Genomic DNA, 14,295 nt, shown 5'->3' on the forward strand with positions numbered 1-14,295 from the left:
TTTAAAATTATGTTCGGGTTTAATAGGGTAGACATAGAGAAAAGGTTTTCACTTTCGGAGGAGTTCAAAAACTAGGAGTCTTAAATATAAAATAGTTGCTATTAAATCAATAAAGGATTCAGGAGAAACCTCTTTACCCACAGAGTGGTAAGCATGTGGAACTTACTACCATGTGGAGTAGTTTAGTTGAATAGCACAGATATATTCAAGGGGAGCTGGATAAACACATAAAGGAGAAAGGAATAGAAGGTTAAGATGATAGGGTTAGATGGAGAAGGTTGGGAGGAGGCTCACGTGGAGCATAAACACCAGCACAGACCTGTTGTGCCAAATAACCTGTTTCTGTGCTGTATGTTCTATGGAAAAAAAAATCAAATTTTCACACCAATGTTAACAGGGCAGGAATTGGACTGCCAAGTTTTTCAGCCTTTGCTTCTTCTGACCTTTTGTTCCTAATGTAAATTCTTCAAGACTCTGTGCCTCTGGCAAAGGCTTGGATGCAGACAGAGTTTGCAATCCCATATAGCTGCAAGCAAGGCCCCAGTGGGAGCATGGGGTCTTGCAACATTTATGTCTATAATTTTACTTGACAGAATTAACCTGAAGGGAGAACAGATTTTGCCAAAGTGCAGCAAAGCTCCGCTCCAACATCACTAAAGTGTATTCTACTGCACAAACTTTGACATTTTTGAGAGTTGGTCTCATACCAGTACCTGGAGACTGCGGTTATCTTGCCCAATGACAACAGTCAGTTCATGCACGGTTACGTGTACACACAAAGCTCGCCCCACCAGCTTCTGAACGCTGGTTACATTCTAATGTTAAGGAGAGATACATTAAACATTTTTTTAGTTATCTTTAAAATTTTCCCTGCTAGATGAATGGGCTAACCACCAGTAATCTTGGCTATATCCTACAGATGGTATGACAGTTAACCAGTGCACAGCTGTCACTTGCTCGTGGTTTTGCTCTTCTTACTTTTACATATGGTTTGCACTCTGATCACTGACATAACTTGCCACTTATTTTACCAATTTTGTGCCAATGTATGAGGAGAGATTGCGTAGGATGTACCTATATTGTCTGGAGTTTAGAAGAAAAGGTGACTAAAACATATAAGATTCTGAGAGGGCTTGACAAGAGTAGATGATGAGAGGCTGTTTCTCCTGACTAGAGAGTCTAGAACAAGGGAGCATAGTCTCAGGATAAGGGATCAGCCTTTTAGGACTGGGATGAGAACAGATTTTTTTCACTCAGAGGGTTGTGAATCTTTGGAATTCTCTATCCCAGAGGGCTATAGATGCTCACTCATTCAGTGTATTCAAGGCTGGGATCAATAGATTTTTGGACTTGAAGGCAATCAAATGATATGGGAATTAGAGGGGAAAGTGGAGTTGAGGTTAAAGATCAGCCATGTGTTCTGATTGAATGGCAAAGCAGGCTCAAGGGGCCATATAGCCTACTGCTGTTCATATCTCTTATGTTCTTGTGTAATGTGTTCTGAAACCACTTTGTGTTGATGCAACAGCAGTAGTATCAGTGGCCCATTAGATCAGATGGAAGAATCGTAAATGAATCATAGAATTAAGAATGTTACAGCACAAAATGAAGCCATTTAACCCATTGTGCCTGTGCCATGTGCTTGAAAGTGCCATCCAATTTGTACCACTCCGCTGATTTTTCTGCAACTCCACAAATTTTTATGCTCCTTTTAAAGTATTTATCCAATTCCCTATTGAAAGTTATTATTAATAATGTCAAACTTTGCAGATGACACCAAACCCGGAAATGTAGCAAACAGTGAAGAGGACAGTAACAGACTTCAGAAGGAGATCGACTGGTGAAATGGGCAGATGAAATTTAACTCAGAGAAATGTGGAACAATTCATTTTGGTAAGAAGAATGAGGAGAGGCAATATAAGCTAAATGGTACAATTTTAAAGTGGGTGCAGGAATAGAGAGACCTGGGGGTTAAATACACAAGTCTTTGATGGGCTCAGGACAGGTTGAGAAAGCTGTTAAAAAAGGAATATGGGAGCTTTGGCTTTATAAATAGCAGCATAGAGTGCAAAAAAAGGAAGTTATGCTAAACCTTTATAAAGCACTGGTTAGGCCCCAGCTGGTGTTATTATTATTGAACCTGCTTGCACCTCCCTTTCAGGCAGTGCATTCTAGTGTCGTTCTGTAAAGCAATCTTTGCTCATGTCGCCACTGGTTCTTTTGCCAGTTACCATACATCTGGGTCCTCTGGTTACAGATGCTTTTGCCACTGAAAGAGTTTCTTCTGATTTAATCCATCGAAACCCTTCAAAATTTTGATTACCTCTAACAACTCTCCTCTTAACCGTCTCTGTTCTGGAGTTTCTCTAGTCTTCCCACATGACTGAAGACCTTTATCTCTGGTAATGATTCTAGCAAATCTCCTCTGAACCCCTCTTAATGCCTTAATTGACATCCTTCCTAAAATCTGATGCCCAGAATAGGGCACAATACACCACCTTTAACCTCAGTGCTTCATAAAGGTTTAGCATAACCTCCTTCTTTTGCACTCTATGCCGCTATTTACAAAGCCTAGGCTCCCATATGTCTATTTTAACAGCTTTCTCAACCTGTCCTGAGACCGTCAAAGACTTGTGTATTTAACCCCCAGGTCTCTCTATTCCTGCACCCACTTTAAAATTGTACCATTTTGTTTATATTGCCTCTCCTCATTCGTCTTACCAAAATAAATTGTTCCACATTTCTCTGAGTTAAAATTCATCTGCCCATTTCACCAGTCGATCTCCTTCTGAAGTCTATTACATCCTCTTCACTGTTTGCTACATTTCCGGGTTTGGTGTCATCTGCAACGTACAACATTATACCCTCTATACCCAATTCCAATCATTAATATAGATCAAAAAGAGCAGTGGTCCCAACACCCACCCGTAAGGACACCAGTGCACACTTCCCTCCAATCTGAAAAATAACTGTTCATCACTACTGTCCACTGTCCAGTCTCTTCCCACCTACATCCATGACACTTCTGGCACCCTACGTCATTTCGACAGTTTCCTTGCCCTAACTATCTCCTCTTCACAATGGGTGTCCACCACCACCCTCCTCCACCTGGCTGAACTTATTCTCACACTGAACAACCTCTCCTTCAACTCCATTCACTTCCTCCAAATAAAAGGTGTTGCTATGGGTACCCGCATGGGTCCTAGCTATACCTGTCTTTTTGTGGGATATGTCGAATATTCCTTGTTCCAGTTCTACTCAGGCCCCCTACCCCAACTCTTTTTCCGGTACATTGATGATTGTATTGGTGTCACTTCCTGCCCTTGTGCCGAACTGGAAAACTTCATCAATTTTGCTTCCAATTTCCACTCTTCTCTCACCTTCACATGATCCATCTCCGACACTTCCCTTCCCTTCCTCGACTTCTCTGTCTCCATCTCTGGGGATAGGCTGTCCACTAGTATTTTTTATAAGCCCACTGACTCCCTGGGCTACCTTGACTACACTTCCTCACACCCAGCCTCCTAAAAGGACTCCATTCCATTCTCCCAGTTTCTCCGTCTCCGACGCATCTGTTCTGATGACGCTACCTTCCACGACAGCGCTTCTGACATGTCTTCCTTTTTCTTCAACCGAGGATTCCCCTGCACTGTAGTTGACAGGGCCCTCAACCGTATCCGACCCATTTCCCATACTTCTGCCCTCATCCCTTCCTCTCCTTTCCAGAACTGTGACAGGGTTCCCCTTGTCCTCACTTTCCACCCCACCAGCCTCCACATCCAAAGGATCGTCCTCCGCCATTTCCGTCACATTCAGCATGATGCCACCATCAAACACATCTTCCCCTTCCCTCCCCTGTCAGCATTCCAAAGGGACCGTTCCCTCCGTGACACCCTGGTCCACTCCTCCATCACCCCGACACCTCTTCCCTTTACCACTGCATTTTCCCATGCAACCGCAGGAGGTGTAATACCTGCCCTTTTACCTCCTCTCTCCTCATCATCCAAGGCCCCAAACACTCCTTCCAGGTAAAGCAATGATTTACTTGTACTTCTTTCAATTTAGTATACTGTATTCACTGCTCACAGTGTGGTCTCCTCTACATTAGGCGACCGCTTTGCAGAACACCTCCGCTGGGTCCGTAAGCATGATCCCGAACCTCCAGTTGCTTGCCGTTTTAATACTCCATTTTGTTCCCATGCCAACATTTCTGTCCCCAGCCTCTTGCAGTGTTCCAGTGAACATCAATGCAAGCTCGAGGAACAGCACCTCATTTTCAGATTAGGCACTCTACAGCCTTCTGGACTCAATATTGAGCTCAATAATTTCAGACCATGATCCCCATTATTTATTGTTTATTTATTATTTTAATTTTTTTACATATATATATATTCCTCTTTTTTAATTATTTCTTTATTTATTTTTAAACATGTGCTAGTCTTAAACTTATTTTCATGTTTTTGCTTTCGTACTGATCTGTTCATTTTTCTGCCATTAGTACTCTGTTTGGACTCGTGATTTCTCTTTCCCTACAACTATTTAGCACTCCATTTGCATTCTGTTCCAAGACATCTGTCATTTAATCTCTCCCCTCTCTGTCCAATCACAGTCCTTCCTTCTAGTTCTCCTTCCCCTCCTCCCCCTTTCACTTGCTCAAAGACTGTTACATTTCTAACTTTTGCCAGTTCTGATGAAGGGTCGCAGACCTGAAATGTTAACTCTGTTGCTCTCTCCACAGATGCTGCCAGACCTGCTCAGTATTTCCAGCACTTTCTGTTCTCATTTCAGAGTTCCAGCATCCACAGTATTTTGCTCTTATTTGTTGACCACCACCGTCTGCTTTCAGTCCCTTCAACTATTTTGTATCCAAGCAGACACTGCCTCTTTACTCCCATGGGCTGCAATTTTGCTAACCAGTCTATTATGTTGAATATTATTTATCAAGTGGAATGAATTTTCAGAACTTACTTGAGTGACCGTCGTTTTGTATAGCCCATTGATTATCTGTAACAACACGATCGTAACCCTCAAAGATAATGGCATCCAATCTGCTTTCATATTTAGCTTTCTCGGTTACAATGTTGATGGGTGACTGCTTCTGCATTCCACATATTTGATAGTGATTCTTCCAGGTGCTGGGTTCTAGAAAGGATGATACAAGTCAGTTAGCAGTGCACAAAGTGTATTTCTATGTAACAGTGTTAAATGTTAGCATGGCTCAGAGAAAGCACTATCCCCCCACATAAAGAGTTTGTAGGTTTCAAGACCTACAACAAGATTTGCCCACCTAAGCTCGGCTGATACCTCAGCAGATTACAAAGGGACTGCTGCACAGTCAGAGGTGTTGTCTTTTGCTGAGATATTAAACCAGGATTGTACAACATACGGCCTGCGGGCCAGGATCCGGCCTGCCAAAGGTTTCCATCCAGCCTGTGGATGCAAGCTGTACTTGGGGCTGTTCCTCATCCTCCCAGGGCTTCATGACTGGAGATGGGAAATTTCCCATTGTCATCTTCTTGCAGAGAGGCCTTTTTAAAAACATCGCCCTGTCAGTTTCACAGCTGACAGCTGCTGAAGCAGGAAGGCACTTCCCAACTTTGACAGATTCAGGGTTTTCCGACTTTTTTTTAAAAGCCCACCGGAAAACCCCAAATCTATCCGATGTTGGGAGGTGCATTCCTGCTTCGGCGGTTGTCAGCTGTGAAACTCAGCGCAACGTTTTTAAACAAACCGATCGAGCACAAAGCTGCTGTGCTGAGTGCTCCCACTCAGAGTAACTCACAGAGAGAGGGGGAGAGAGGGGAGAGAAAGAGGGGAGAGGGGTGGTGAAAACAGAGAGGGGGGAAACAGAGAAGGGGGAATAGAGAGAGAGGGGTGAACAGAAAGAGTGGGGGACAGAGAGAGGGGGGACAGAGAGAGAGAATGAGGGGGGGAAACAGAGAGAGTGGGGTGAAAACAGAGAGGGGAAACAGAGAGAGGGGAACAGAAAGAGAGAGGGGGAAACAAAGAGAGAGCAGAACAGAGAGAGAGGGGGAACAAGGAGGGAGAGAGGGAAACAGAGAGAGAGGGCAAAACAGAGGAAAAAGGGGGCAACAGCGAGAGAGGGAGGGAAAACAGAGAGGGGGAACAGAGAGAGTGAAGGGGGACAGAGTAAGGGGGGACAGAGGGGGAGGACAGAGTGAGGGGGGGGACAAAGTGAGGAGGGACAGAGGGGGGAGGGACAGAGGGGGGAGAGTGAGAGGGGGGTATGGGGGGAGAACACAGAGAGTGAGGACGACAGTGAGGGGGGGGGAACAACACAGAAAGGGGGCAACACAGAGAGAGAGAGACAGAAACAGAGGGAGAGCTCAAGATCACTCCTGACAGATGGATATCTATCCAGAATACTCTGCAACACTACATCAAGTGTGCAGCAGAGATTGACTACTTATGCAAGCAAAAACAATGCCAGGTATGTCACCAAATCAGTTTTCAATATAGTGACAAGAAAGTAAGTCAATAAATTAGTCTTCTTATTTAAAGCTTCTTCACAAAAATGCACATTTGTTGTTGTTTTTATTAGTAAGATCAATTTTTAATGCCTTTATCTTTTGAAAATTGCTCGCCAGCCCCCTGGGATGAGCAAAAATCGTAGTACAACCCTATATTAAACCAAAGGTCCATCTGTCTGCTCAAGTGAATGTAAAAGATCCTATAGCAATATTTGAAAAAGGGCATGGAGTCTGGGTTAACATTTATCCCTCAACCGTTTATCTCATTGCTGTTTGGAAGACTTTGATGTGCACAAATTGGCAGCTGCATTCCCCTACAAAACAACAGTGGTTGCACTTCAAAAAAGTCATTTTGTCGCTGTGAAGTGATTTGGGACACTTCATAGCTACTTACTCAAAACCCCAAAAAACACACTAAATTTAATAAAACAAAGTCAATTATAGGGTTTGAGAGTCAACAGTTTACAACATTGTAGAAAGAGTTAGGTAAATATCTGAAGAAAAATATTAAAGGATTTGAGAAAAGAACAGAAAAATGTAACTCATGTAAATGGCTGGAGTTAGCAAAGGAACTGGTAATTGTACAGATATGATGGGGCAAAATGTTCTCCTTCTCATTTACATTTCAATTGTTCAAATTGTTCAAATTGTTCAAATTGACTGGCCATCCCATTAGTTATAGCATTGGAGGATTTAATTCCCAATTAAGAGAAATACTTTAACTTTACCTAAATAGGTGAAAATATAGAAAATTATATTATAATGGCAGACAGTTGTATATCAGGAACTTTAACATGACAGTTTGCTGGAGGTGGAGTTCTATTTTTTGTTTTTCACTGCCAGCAGATCACAAGATCTTGAACTTTATCTGGAACGATATTAAACTGGAAATAATTGTGATGTGCAATCCTTTAAAATATTGGCATCAAATTCCTCTATCAACTAGCTTAATGAAGGTGTTAACATGTTGACCTTAAATGGGTTAATGCTTCCATTTAACTGGCAGAATGAGGAATTTGATACAAACATATAAACTGCATATGCACTAGCGTTGCTCACAATAATTTCCAGGCTATTCTTGCACACATCAAAACAGGAAAAATATTGAAAGGAAAAAGAGAGCAACAGCTGCAAGTTAAGCCAAACTGAGGGGGCTGTTAGAGTCTGAACTGAATGCTGTTATTGTATATGATGCACGTTTTACATCAGAATGATAGCGGCTCATGGTGTTTGCCCAGTGACCCAATTTTTATCAGTACTACTCGAAAAAAAACTTTAAAATTAAAAAGGTATCTTTATATTTTCTTCTCAGTCTCTTTTTGGCATCCATGTGCACCATTCATGGTTAAGTGAATCACCTACTCCTCCATCTCTCAGTTCCAGTTGGTTCTTTGATTATGTTCCTGTGAAGCATCTCAGGATGTTTTCCTATATTAAAGGCTCTAGATTGTTGCCGTAAAAACAATAAGACAAACAATTCACAGCCTGGAGCTGAAACAGAGTGCTGAGGTAACTTGATTGTAGTATTGTTAATAGAGTCTTGTGACAGAGCAAAACAAAATGGGCTGGTGAAGGCAAAATACACATGAGCCGGAGCTAAATCGAGTAATTTGGGAAGAGAATAAGTGAGTATTAAAATCTTGTGAGCTAGTCAAATAAAACTTTTTTTAAAGACAGTCATCTATATGCATATAATCCATCACATAAGCCTCTTGATATTCTATGAATGGAATAAGGGTATATTTATTTTTCTTATTCATGAAATTTTAATAAGCTTAGATGATACTGAAAATAATTAGATCACTAAATAAACAATAGCAGCATGATGAGTGACTATTGTAATTTCAACCAGCATCATATACGGTTCCATTCAAACCCTGTCTCTCTTGGACTTTTCTTGAAGTTGTTGTCCACAGTTTCCTTACAATACTTTTCCTTTTTTAAGTTGAATAACAATAATCTGGAAATTCCTGGCTGATGTGTTAGTGCATGAACGTTTAATATGTTTGTGATGGAAAATACATTGTACTACCACTGCACGCAGACCACCACCAAATACAGTGACTCAACTCCTTACCACAGGTTTCGCTCTCGGCCTTGTAGCACCAGTTCACTGGACAAAAAGAAAACACAAAGTTAGTTTATTTCTTAAATTGCCTCCCATAGTTCTGAAAGATTCCACGGTTATTAGTCTGATTTTTTTGCATTTCATTTAAAATTATCCTGACCCCAGATATGCACTGGAAATCTCAGAAAATTTACAACAGTCTTCAAATAAAGTCTAATTTCAGAAATGCAGTGGGGCTTGATATTAACTTCACCTGCCTGGGCTCACTATATTGAACTTTAGTGGTTAACAGCATCTTCTACATACTGAATTGTTCTTGTTGGCTTATTCTGCCATACTTTAAGAATGATACTATCATGGTTATTGATCCATTTTGTTAAATCTGTATTTTATATCGTCTAATCCACCAAAAGATCAATAAAACAAAGCTGTTTTATCCTCAATCCCTATAAGTATTGCCTCTGTATAAAATACAAACAAAACAGAGCTAAATGCTGCATTTGCAATAAACTAGTATTGATGCAAGGCAGTTTCATTTTAGACTGATGGTAAGAGTGTAATATAAATCCAGAGTCCAGGCTAAGTTAACTCTTGGGTGATGCAGCACAAGACTCCCTCCATAGTTTCACTTCAAAGCAATCAAGAATCAGTTCAAGCTTTGGATTTGCATTACACCTTTATCATTTTTATAAAGTGAAACCACTTCCCAGCAACATTACAGTTCCATTGCGAGTGCATCCAAAAAATAACTAAACACAAAAAATACATTAAATATGGTAAACTATGTACCGAGATATCATATTGCAGGCTTCCCACTTCATTATCATTGCAAATCTTTCTTCAAATATTGTGAGCTGCTATATAAAACAGACAAGCACGTAATGATTTAAAGTCCCCTGACCAAGCAGCAATTGACCTCTGAATGACCCTGTGGCCCTGGTTACATAGAAATTTAGATTCTGTTGCTTAAAAAGACATTGCTGCATATTTAGTGGAATAATACATCGTGCATTATGCTGTAACACTCCTGTTCTTATAAAAGGCAACACCATGTGACTTACCGGGAGCAACATCATTGGAGATCCATTAGTAATATATTAAAACCAGTGTGTCAACAGGTACTGGTGTCATTTCATTACAAGCAAAGAAAACAACCTCAAAATGCTACATGCTTTTGAGCTGCATGTTAAATTGACAAGCACATTCCAAACTGTGAGGTTCTCCATCCAAAGAACAATATGACTCAGCAGAACCTAAGGCTGTGTTTACATATGTCCAAATAGACTTTCTAGCCTTGAAAGAAAAGGTCATTTAAAGACAGAAGCTCCTTAGCTTTATGGTATGATACTTCTCTCTATATAGACATCTTATTTAAATGATGTAATTTCTAACAGAACAAAAAAGTTTTCAAAAATAGTCCTGGCCAGGACATGTGTTCCATTGCATCTGCGGTCAGCTGATGTTATGCGGTTTCTCAAGGGAAGGGAGAATCTAGAACTAGCGGTCACTGTTTAAAAATAAGGGGTCACTTAAGATAGAGATGAGGAGAATTTTTTCTCTCGGAGGGTTGTGAATCTTTGGAACTCTCTTCCTCAAAGGGCGGTGGAAGCAGAGTCTTTGAATATATTTAAGGCAGAGGTAGATAGATTCTTGATAAGCAAGGGGGTGGAAGGTTCTCAAGGGTAGGCGGGAATGTGAAATTGAAGTTACAATCAGATCAGCCATGATCTTGTTGCATGACGGAGCAGGCCCGAGGGGCCGAGTGGCCTACTCCTGCCCCTAACTCGTATGTTCATAAGGTCTCCAGAGGATTGTCCTGGTCTCTTAGGAGCCATCCATGCAGTGTCCTTGTACATTCAAATAATCGTGTTATGGTGGACTGTCTGAAGATAAAAGTGCCATGATTGTTCCCTGGATATCAGGCCGTGAATGAATGAAGAGTTTCCTATGGTCTGACATCACCTGAACATTGATAGAATGGAAGCATTAAGGTTCGTTTAGGCCATGAAGCTGGCATGAAAGGTGCTGGCTAACCACACAGGTGTCATTTTAAGGTGCCACTCTCTTGGAACCCTGCCAGCTGTGATATTTTCTCAGTCTTGTTAAGCTGACACCTCTTTCAGTTAGGGAGAAGCAAAACTAATCATTTACCTACAGTTTACATAGAATTACATAAAATTTAGAGCACATAAACAGGCCATTCAGCCCAACTGGTATGTGGCAGTATTTATTGCTTCACATGAGCCTCCTCCCACGCTACCTCATTTAATTCTATCAGCATAACCTTCTATTCCTTTCTCACTCATAAACTTACCTAGCTTCCCTTAACGGCATCGATGCTATTCATCTCATCTAGTCCTTTTGGCAACAAGCCTAACATTCTAAGCACTCTCTGAGTAAAGAGGTTTCTTCTGAATTCTTTACTGGATTTATTAATGAATATCTTATATTTATTGCATCTCGGCAATAAGTAGGAACATGTTTTCTACATCTGCCCTATCAAACCCTTTCATAATTTTAAAGATCTCTATTAGGTCACACCTCAGCTTTTTCTTTTCCAGAGGAAAGAGACACAGCCTATTTAGTCTATTTAATGATAGTCATAACATCTTAGTTCTGGTATCAATCATGTTTTCATAGAATCATAGAAACTTACAGTCCTGAAGAAGGCCATTCAGCCCATCTTGCCTGTGCTGGCTTTGAAAGAGCAATCGTGTTAGTCCCACACACCCCTCTGTCAGCTACTCATCCTAAAGTAACTGTCCAACTCCTTTTTAAAGTTGTCTATGGAGTTGGTTTCCACCAGCTTCTTACGTAGAACTTTACAGATCCCAACAACTCTCTGAGTGAAAATAATTCACCTCATCTCCCCTCTAGATCTTTTTTCAATTAATTTGAATTCAGGACCTCTAGTTATTGACCCACTCACCAGAGGGATTTTTTCCCCCTATTTACACAATCAAAATCTCTCACCATCTTGAAAACCTTTATTCAGTCCTGTCTTGACCTTTTCTTGCCTTCATCGGTCGGGGCATAGAGTATAAAAATTGGCAAGTCATGCTGCAGCTGTACAGAACTTTAGTTAGGCCATACTTAGAATACTGTGTGCAATTCTGGTCGCCACACTACCAGAAGGACGTGGAGGCTTTGGAGAGGGTACAGAAGAGGTTTACCAGGATGTTGCCTGGTCTGGAGGGCATTAGCTATGAGGAGAGGTTGGATAGACTCGGATTGTTTTCACTGGAACGACGGAGGTGGAGGGGCGACATGATAGAAGTTTACAAAGTTATAAGTGGCATGGACAGGGTGGATAGTCAGAAGCTTTTTCCCAGGGTGGAAGAGTCAATTACTAGGGGACATAGGTTTAAGGTGAGAGGGGCAAAGATTAGAGGGGATGTGCGAGGCAAGTTCTTTACACAGAGGGTGGTGAGTGCCTGGAACTTGTTGCCGGGGGAGGTGGTGGAAGCAGGTACCATAGAGACGTTTAAGAAGCATCTTGACAAATACATGAATAGGATGGGAATAGAGGGATACGGACCCCGGAAGTGCAGAAGGTTTTAGTTTAGGCAGGCGTCAAGATTGGCGCAGGTTTGGAGGGCCGAATGGCCTGTTCCTGTGCTGTACTGTTCTTTGTTCTTTGTTTGTTCTGTTCTAAGGGAAAACAGTTCAAATTTTTCCAACCTCTTCTCATAACTGAAGTCCCTCATCCCTGGTTGCATCCTGATAAATCTTCTCTGTGCCCTTTCTAATTCTTTTACATCTTTTCCAGTGCTTCCAAAGCCTTTTTGTAATATGAAGACCAGAATTGTACACTGTATTCTAACCAAGGTGCTATAAAAGTTTAACATACCTTCCCTGCTTTTCAATTCTATTGCTCTACAATTGATCTCTAGTGCTTTGTATGTTTTTTTTATGGAAAGCAGTTACAAGTCCCTCTGATTGGTCTCAACAATTACTAAAATTACCTATTTGACCTGCTTAGAGAAGTGGCCTTAAAGGCCCAAGTCAGATTGGCAGCTAAACATCACAACCATGCTCCAGTCCTGAGATTGCCTAGGAGTAATGCCACAAGATTATTGCTAAAAAAAAGTGTTTTATTGTTTTTGTAGACTTTCCCTGACCTTACACCATTCCTATCTGAAAGAGTAAGTGGTTGTCCTGCTGTCTGCCTCTGGAATTTGCTAGTAGGAGAAGCATTACAGTAGCCCATGGATGATTTTTTTTCCCCCTGAATTTCCTTCCCTCCTTATGAAACAATGGGCAGAATTTTCCCACAGGCTTCAGGACCCCAATGTCAGAACCAAATGAGTGCCCCGAGCCTGCACTTGTCAGGCCCAGACTGTGGGGGGGGGGGGGGGGGGGGGTCTTTTCTTGAAGCCGATCTTCCATTTGCCCACCTCGGAGCTCGCCGTCCAATTAAGGGCAGCAGGCAGGCTTCCAATGATTGGGCCAGCAGCTCTAGAGCCTCCGCAGCCCCACTGAGAGAGGTGGGCACTGTTGAGGCAGCTAGTGGAACATGAGGGCACCGCAAAATGGAGGCGCCCTCGGAGGGGTGAAAACTATTACATTTTTTAGAGGGGCCAAGCAGGCAGACTCCTCCAGTCAGAAGAGAAACCCCTCTGGTGGCAGTATTTGGGTCTTTGCTGGTGGTGAGCCCTCTTTGGGGGATGGCACCTCCAGCTCCCCATACTGCTGAGGGAGGCTACCTCCATTAAGCTGGCAGCCATCCTACACAGTAGGGGACCGCTCTGCTGCAAGCAAAATGCCACTGAGTGCTTTAAATGGTCCCGAACTTGGCAGTGGGCAGCGAATCTGCATCCGGCCCACCTCCAGGAAAATCCCCTTGCGTGGGAATGCATCAGGGAGCCATTCTGCCACAGATCCCTGCTATTTTCCCGGCCACCCACACCCCACCTCCACTCCTGCCACTCAGGTCCGGGAAAATTCTGCCCAATCGGAACAAATCCATACAAGCTCACCTTTGCTGTCAGCTGCACACTGAAACGTGCAGCTTGTCAAATTTCAAATTGTTTCTTTGTTACTTACCTGTTAGAAAAGACCAAACCTCGAGGGGTTGAATGGCCTACTCCTGTTCCTATGTTACTGAACTTGATTTTATGTACCATTTATATCAATGACAAGCAACAGAATTGCCAAGTTGTGTTATTGCAAGATTTAGTAGTAATTGTTCAAAGCTTCCCAATTTTAAATGAGGAAATGGTAAATAATAGGATCTGCTAGGCTTATTTCAATCCGAGCCAAAATACAGATGACCCAGCTCTGATTAGCCAGCACACCTCTAAAGCTGTTATGGTCAGATAATTGTGGGTGTGTTACACATTACATCACCTAGAACTAGATTCTGTCAAGAATTGAGGATCAAAAGTTTACAATACTTGTAAATTACAATTTAAATTTTGTGGCTTGTTCTTTCTTTTTGCTTATTGTTTCTTAGTTCTACCATTCCCTTCTCTTTTACTTATTTTCATTTTCCATTTTGTCTGGCCCATGCTCCGTCCATATGGCCATTAAATAAATTGTATTAAAGGCAGTCTTTTCCTGATGTCTGCAATGGAGATTTGAACCAAATTTCTTGATAAAAAGACAAAACAGATACAATGGTATGGAAGAAGACCAGACCAGCTATTATCATACAGGAATAAGCAGCACCAAGGTGTCAGGCAAGCCCCCCAGCTGCCAACACTGAGGCACACATTATTTTGACACATGAACATT

General features: G+C 41.9%; 1 protein-coding gene across 4 annotated transcripts in view; it reads right to left on the reverse strand.

Moving 5' to 3' along the window:
* ca4a (carbonic anhydrase IV a) overlaps positions 1-14,295 on the reverse strand; it is a 157,391-nt gene that overhangs the window by 129,631 nt on the left and 13,465 nt on the right. For all 4 annotated transcript variants that reach the window (XM_068010314.1, XM_068010313.1, XM_068010315.1 and 1 more), the window contains exons 2-3: positions 8,569-8,604; positions 4,969-5,142 (exon numbers count right to left, since the gene is read on the reverse strand). In XM_068010314.1, coding sequence (XP_067866415.1) covers positions 4,969-5,142; positions 8,569-8,604 — 210 coding nt within the window. The remainder of the gene's footprint in view (positions 1-4,968; positions 5,143-8,568; positions 8,605-14,295) is intronic.

Source organism: Heterodontus francisci, chromosome 30 (assembly GCF_036365525.1).
Source record: "Heterodontus francisci isolate sHetFra1 chromosome 30, sHetFra1.hap1, whole genome shotgun sequence".
Taxonomy (NCBI): domain Eukaryota; kingdom Metazoa; phylum Chordata; class Chondrichthyes; order Heterodontiformes; family Heterodontidae; genus Heterodontus; species Heterodontus francisci.